General features: G+C 36.5%; 1 protein-coding gene across 1 annotated transcript in view; it reads left to right on the top strand.

Moving 5' to 3' along the window:
* Window positions 1-1988: 1988 nt before the first annotated feature.
* LOC111871136 (dedicator of cytokinesis protein 7) overlaps window positions 1989-7766 on the top strand; it is a 64866-nt gene continuing 59088 nt past the window's right edge. Inside the window, 3 exon segments of the mRNA XM_023863996.2 lie at window positions 1989-2112; window positions 6040-6136; window positions 6287-6465. Coding sequence (XP_023719764.1) covers window positions 2072-2112; window positions 6040-6136; window positions 6287-6465 — 317 coding nt within the window. The 5' untranslated portion in view covers window positions 1989-2071.

Below are 7766 nucleotides of genomic sequence, written 5' to 3'. Positions count from 1 at the left end.
ACAATTGAAATGGTTATGTATCATTTTGTGAATATATTACAGTCTAATTACTGTTATCAAGTTGATATTACATTTTTCAAGTTATTGTATATTTTTTGGTGTAAACAGTAAAATCTGGTCATTATGTTTATAAATAGAATACTGACCTTAAAAGCATGGAATGTACATTTTTGTTAGAAATACTTTTCTATGTATAAACTGTACTTACATTTAAGATGTTTTATTTTGAAATATATTAATCTAAAGTTACATTAAATTTCATTGCATATTTGGCAGGTCTCATGAACCCTTTTCCATGCTACAAGTATGTACTGCTCAGCATTGTATCTGATTCCAGGTAAACGAGTAGCAGGAATGACCTACACACAACTGAGAAATATGATTAATTAAATTAAATGTCTTATGTATTGTTTATAATCTTCTGTTTTCGAAAACTACAATTCAAAGCAGTGAGAGATAAGAAATCTAGTGTTATCTCCAAAAATAGTTATTATTCCATGCAGTACTAGAAGTCATTTGTCCCTCAGTGACAAACGTTTTTGCCAGATTCTCTGCTTGAAGCGCAAATGTATCTGTCCCTGGATACATATATAAAATGCATGATGTTTGAAGTAATTATTAGAACATTACAAATTCCAGTCCATTTCCTACTGGCTTAATATTTATGTTCAAAGTATGCAGATCCTACTTCAGAACTGTGAGTACTGTTATTGGTAAAGATAAGAAAGATTAACATACAGTGCTGTTTACTGTAAATTTAATGTTACGCTTCTACTATGTAAAACGTTACCGAACCTAGAAAAGAATCTGTTCTTGCATTTTGCTAACTCAGATGTGCCTGCACTTGTTACTGCCAAATAATATGAACAAGATACTGCCATCATCATCTTGAGTTTTAATATGGTTGATAAAATGGATAAAAATAAGTTTTCATAGTTAAAAACCATGAATATACACAATAAGGGGATGGGGAAGAAAACTAGGCATGTGGCCTCCCTCCCCAAAAATGTGAAGAAAAAACTGGGGAAAGAAACATGCAAAAAATTAAACATTTTTTAGCAGTCACTAAAAAGGTATTATTTGGCAAACCCCCTGAAATAAATTCTGTTGATAACCATGAATATGTCAATCGCAACAATGTAAAGAAGAGATGTACAGTATTAGGATATGGCACAAGATTCTGGCAACTGTGCTTTGCCCTTAGATTTATGATTCCTGAATGCTAAGAGAAAACTAAGCATATGTTGATATCTCATCACCAGAATGCAGGGGAAAATCATAACATAAAGATGGCTAATACATCCTTTGAAAATGTGGAACAGTTCAAATATTTGGGAACAACAGCAACAATTCAAAATATGATTCTGGAGGAAATTATGAGACTGAATTCAGGTAATGGTGGTCACCATTCAGTCCAGAACCGTTTGTATTCTTACCTGCTGTCTAAACACACAAAAATAGAATACACAAAACTGTAATTTTGCTTGTCGTTTTGTATGGGTGTGAATTTTGGTACTGACATTAAGGCTGAAGGCACCCCAAGGAAACTGGTAGTTGCAACACAACCACAATTTCTGAGAACTGCTGGCATGAATGGGGCAAAGAGGATTGCATATAGGATATTGGTAGGAAAGGCTGAAGGAAACACACCACTAGGAAAACCAAAACATAGGGGGGTGGCTAATATTAAAATGGATTTTAGAGAGCTGGGATAGGGTGGTCTGAACTGGACAAGGACCGGTGGAGGGCTCTTGTATACACAGTAATAAACCATCGGGTTCCATAAAATGGTGGGAATTTCTTGAGTACCTAAGCGACTGGTGTCTCCTCAAGAAGGCTCAGCTCCATGAAATTAATTAGTTAACTATATATACACCACAAGCACGAATAATGGACTATGGAATAGAACAGAGCACGGATTATTATGACTTCACTGTGTGATCCATGGTAACGTTAGTCATCAGCGTCATCAGTGGTTGTCATTTGGTGGTTGTCGGTGATATTGAGTGACACAGGAGATGTAAGGAATGACAATATGTGATACGCGAAGTTTTCGTACCGTACCATCAACATGGCATCTGTGCAAAGAGCGTTTGCTCAGAAATTGTCAAAGTTAGTGAAGATAAATTTCGTAATAGATTTTGAGGTTTTTCGACGATTTTGACAGAGAACTTAACCTTTGTTTGGAAGGGAGGTGGATGAATGTACGTGCCGGTCACAGGATTTTCAGATTTATCTCACGAGCTTCTACATGTTATGCCTCAATGAGATCATTCCACTCTTCGGACAATTTCGTATCCTTTCACATCAGTTAAAGCCGTATTTCCACGTCCAGTTCTGTGCTCTCATGGTTCGGCACGTAATGATGGTGTTTGCTTGACGTTTGATATTTGAGGTTCCCACGACTCGGAATAGGGCCGGTATCGCGGTGGGCTACGGGCTAGGTGACCAGTGTTCCATTCCTGGCAATGGCAAGCGATTTTTGAGGAGGCCCCAATGTCTGGTTTGGGTCTGGGGTCTATGTAGCCTATTCAGTGGGTACCAGGGGCCCTGGTCATAAAACTGACCACTTACCAACACACAGTGCCAAGGTCAAGAATGGTGGAGTTATACGTTCACCCCCGCATGGCTTCATGATGTGGTGCTTAATTAAGCACAATAATGACATTACCCATACCTGACAACTCAGAATATTAAAACTATGTTCCTCTTGGATGTGGTGCCCTGTAGTCATTGTTTCAGAGGACCTGCTGCCTCCATCTTTAGGATAGAATTTTCATTTTATGCACCCTGTTGTGTTGTTATATACACCTTATTAAGACCCTCACAACACAACAATACATAGTTCAAGGCTAAATTAGCTTTGCTACATGTTTTGGCTATTCGGCCTGATACGGCTGTGAATAGCTGAAACATGTAGCAAAGCTAATTTAGCCTTAAACTCTGTATTGTTGTGTTGTGACAGTCGTAATAAAGAGTTTTATTTAGGACAACTTTTTTACTACCCCAATTGATTTTATGAGGCTTAGGGATGAATATGTTGTCAGAGTACTTAATATCCACTTTTTCTGTCTCCATGTTCAAATATGTTGCAGAATTTATGTCAGTCTCCTTATAATTAATTGATTGTCAAGTAAGTCAACTGAATATAATGAAAGTCTGTTATGTTTACACAAGAAATGCCTTGTTTGTATATAGTGGTGAGACCAAATTGTAAATCTGGCTGTGTATTGAGGAACACTATGCACCATTACTAGATGGCAGTTTAATCTACATGCCCACAAATGGATGCAGTCTTACAAAAACAACATTCTCTGTACCTTTCAGAAAGGGTATTACCATCATTTTCAAATGAAACCAATGCTAAATGTTTGTGTTGTAGTGCAGGCAGACAAAATTTATTGGTGTACTTTGTATTTGAATGTAATTAGTATTTTTGCAATGTATGGAATCAGCAGAAAGGAGAAATTGGCAAAAGCCATTTTTTGGGTAGACAATGAATTAATTTAGACATGTAAGTTAAATTTTATTAGGTTCTGTATCTGAGACAAAGTTGGAATATAACCTTCAGTGCCACTATAGAAAACAAAATATATTCCAGTGTATTTAGTATTTTGAAGAGCAAGATCCTTGGGCAGGCTTTTGTGAACATGTTATGAGATTGCAAGTATCTGGAGTAAACCAATAGAAGGATTTTGCTTCCTAGTGTTAGGTATTGAGTAAACTGAAAAATGTTGTGGACAGAAGTTATATGTCCAACACTTTACTTTATTCACACTTTCTCCAAACAACTTCCTCCATGTCTTTTCTTTTTTTTTTTTTTAACAATGGTTATGAGATACCAAACTGTACTTAAAGAAAATGTGTCAACTTTGCCACCCCTGATTATCTTCTTGTTGCATTGGTATATACATGGTGTACCATATAAAGTACAGTTCAAACAGTCACATTCTGTAATACAGAAATGAATCAGAGGTTATACTCCTAACCTTCTTGATCTCGCTGGTTGCTAGGCCTTTACAGACACCAGTTATGCAGAAGCTGTCTGGGTACAAGCATAATGTTTTTATGAGCAGAGCATGTATTTATTCTTGAACACTACTTTGCATCAGAATTGTTTGCTGCTGTCTATGAAACATTAACAATGCATATCCTGGCAAGTGAGTACCAAATAATGTACGCTGACATAACAAAATTTTGGGGTATGGGAAGTATGACGGACAACAGTTTTGGCAGTTGATACACTCTACAAAGCTGAAGAAACACTAGCCTATCTCTAAAGGGTTGTGACAGTGGTGTATAATACTTGGAATTACTGGGTTTTTGGACCTACCCATCATCTAGAAACTAGAAAACACAATGTTTCAGAAACTAGATCTGTTTCCGTCCTCAGGTGAGCGGTGAGAAGACACATACCCTGTTGGGTCCCTTAGAAAAAGCTAACCCGAATCACTGGAGGTCGAATTTTGTAATGTCATTGTATTACTAGGTTTTCTTGGACTCTGTCCGGGGTCCTAAAGAATGCTGAAGGACACAACGTTTCTGATTGTCCAGTGAATGAGGTTAGCTCTTTCAAAGGGGTCCAACAGGATATGTGTCTTCTCCCCCCTCACATGAGGATGGAAACATATAGTTTCCAAAACATTGCGTTTTCTAGTTTCTAGAATACCGGACGATGGACAGGGTCCAAAAACCCAGTAATTCTGACTAGCCTCTTTGCAAGGAAATCTTTCAAAAGTCTGTCACAACAAACTGCTTATTAAACAACCAAACAGCTGAAATTATGAATGTGTACTGATTTCAATCCCTGCATCAGCTATAGCAATGGGATACAGCTGCAACAATTTAGTGCTGCCATTGATTCCAGCAGTTTGTGCTTGAGGGGTTTCATATGTTGACAGTTTCTGTCTTCCCAAAGATAGTGTGGTTCCACAGTCAGAACAGCCAACTGTGGAGTGTTGAAATACACACACATTGCAGATAAATCATGTTCATTAAATGAAGATTGAATTGGGGTGTGCAGTACCTTGAATGCGAATATTTGGGACCATTGTTTTTTGAGGACACAGTTAATAGAGAATGTTCATTTTTCTGTCAGAAAGGGGTGAAATGGATTGCTGGTTTTGGCCTTACAGGATTGCTGCCCTGTTTACTACAAGAGTTCTTCAATGAACATGCTGCGTGTGGCCTCTGGCTGCCTTGATCTCTAAACCTCACCTTTGGACTTCTCTGTGGAGTTTTCCGGATGAATGAGTCTATTTAAATAACTTATGAGGCCTGGAGGACCTAGTACACACCATTGAAAATACTTTTGCTAGCATTGACCCACAAACACTTCACAACATTCCATGAAACACTTTAAGACTAGTAGATGATTGTAGGATTTGTGGTTATGAAGCATTCTGTCCTCCGGAATATAATGTCATGTATTCCCTTGAAAGTGAGCTGAGAATTGAAGTGACATGTTCCTCCAAAATGTCAGTTGACTTTCAGCGGTCTACACAGCATTATGCCTGAGAAGATAGAACTCTTCTAGTAGACACTTTTCTTCAAAAAGGCAATGGAGATTTTGACTGTGTTTTGAATGGTATGCCTCATATAAATGGTGGATATTAGGTTTGTGGTTTGAATGGTATGCCTTGTATAAATGGTGGATGTTAGGGTTGTGGTTTGAATGGTATGCCTTGTATAAATGTTGGATATTAGGTTTGTGGTTTGAATGGTATGCCTTGTATAAATGGTGGATATCAGAGTGAGTTTCCCACCTTGGTAGACATAAAATGTCCCCGATTAGGACCTCTATTATTTATGATGTTCCACTATTATTTTTCTATGATCTTAATTAAAAAAATATGAATGTATTTTTTGGACATTTTCCAAGTTAGGGTTGTTCTGTCTGTAGTCCCATGATAATTCTTCTTGCCAAGTTTTAATGTAGAGTATCTGATTTAATTATATAATTTATTTAACATTCACACCATTGCTTTTTCATAATATATTCTCAGTTTCCGAAAATGTTACAATTCTGTTTAATTACAGGCAACATGCTGCAGATGTTCGTAAACAGATAGCTACGTCGTCATATCCAAGGGATTTAACAAAAAGTGGCAGTAGTATATCTGGATTTTCCTCCGTGGTGAGTACTGTCAATAAACTTTTTCATTTATATGTGTGATTGTGTTAGAAAATGCAATGAGTGAATCTACAGTTTGTTATATTTGCCTCGTATTGCCATAATATTCATATAGATATAATTGTCACAATATCAGATTGTGGTGTTTTGTAGGCATCTCTGTGTGACACTGTAGATCCATTGGATTATGAGGATTTCATTCAGCAGCATCAACCATTACTGGATCGAGATCCGCTACATCATGTACTGGACTTTCCAGCTAATGATATTAAAGTGGTGATAATTCCTCGGAGAATTAGAACACAGTCACCCATAGTTCCGGAAGAAACATTGTGAGTAAATGTTTGGGTATACTTCTACTGCTGCACTTGCTATCTGGTGTTCTTTATAATTTGTTGAGGAATGTTTGTACATTTACTGTTCACATCATGTAATATATATATATATATATATATATATATATATTTGTTTGATGTATGTACGAGTGGTTAGTACTATGATAAATTAATCAAAGAGATTTTGTTACAGGACAGTATAATATAAATTAGGATGTGGCTGAAACAGCATTTCCATATTTATGTAACTGTATGCACATAATAACCATGTTCAAATTAAATGTATTTGATGGAATTCTGTATTAAGTGTTATTACTAAAATTTATCATAATAACTTATCTTTGGTTGAAAGTGTGCAAATGAACTGCAGGTGTAATGAAATCCTAAATACATTTTCAGATATACAGTTGATGCCACCTGTTGTAATCACAGATGTTATCAGTCATGTAATGTTATTATTTTTATGAAGTCCCAATCAGATTTTTAGTAATACATAGAAAAATTAAGCTTATTAAAATCAGCAGTTCACTTTTTGTTATTGCAGCCTTGACGCATGTGCAGTGGAACCGATTACATAATATCCCAGTTTGTTCTTGAGCTCCAACATGAATATGAACATTTTATTAATGATCTTGTCAGAAAAGGTCACAGACAGACAGCTTTAAAAGATTTATTTCTAGTTCTTGATTATAATATTCCCTTTATTTGTTTTTAATGGTGTGTGTGGATTCCCAGAAACATTATGACTGTTTCATTTTTACTGATGACTTCCTGGAAAAAATAAATGGCAATCAACCTAAAGTATTTTATATTCCTCAATTTTAAAGTTTTGTTTCTGTCCTCATTTTTCTTCTTATGTACACATTTCCACTCTGCATCAATAAACAAAACTGAACATCTGTATTCTTGTTTCATCAATTATTATAAGTCAGATATTATTGTGAACTAAGCTGTGTCCTGTAAGGCTGTACCATAGCTCAGGCCATTAGTCGCTGACTTCACACCATGGTGGCCTGGGTTCAAGCCTGGGTCAGGTCATGTGGGATTTGTGGTAGACGAAGTGGCATTGGGACAGGTTTTCTCCGATTACTTCAGTTTCCCCTGCCAATCTTCATTTCACCAATTGCTCCACAATCACCATCATCTATCATCTGGGGCTGGTACAATAGACCAATAGTGGGTGCAGTACCAAGTGGACTCAATCTCACCCCACTAAGAATAATAATAAAAAAAAAATCTGTGTCCTGAAATGATGGAAGTAAGTGGCATCCACTGTCTATTAATGAATATTGGATATT

Source organism: Cryptotermes secundus, unplaced genomic scaffold, assembly GCF_002891405.2.
Source record: "Cryptotermes secundus unplaced genomic scaffold, Csec_1.0 scaffold250, whole genome shotgun sequence".
NCBI lineage: Eukaryota > Metazoa > Arthropoda > Insecta > Blattodea > Kalotermitidae > Cryptotermes > Cryptotermes secundus.
Note: the sequence above shows the minus strand (reverse complement) of the source record. Positions and strands in the feature narration are given on the sequence as shown.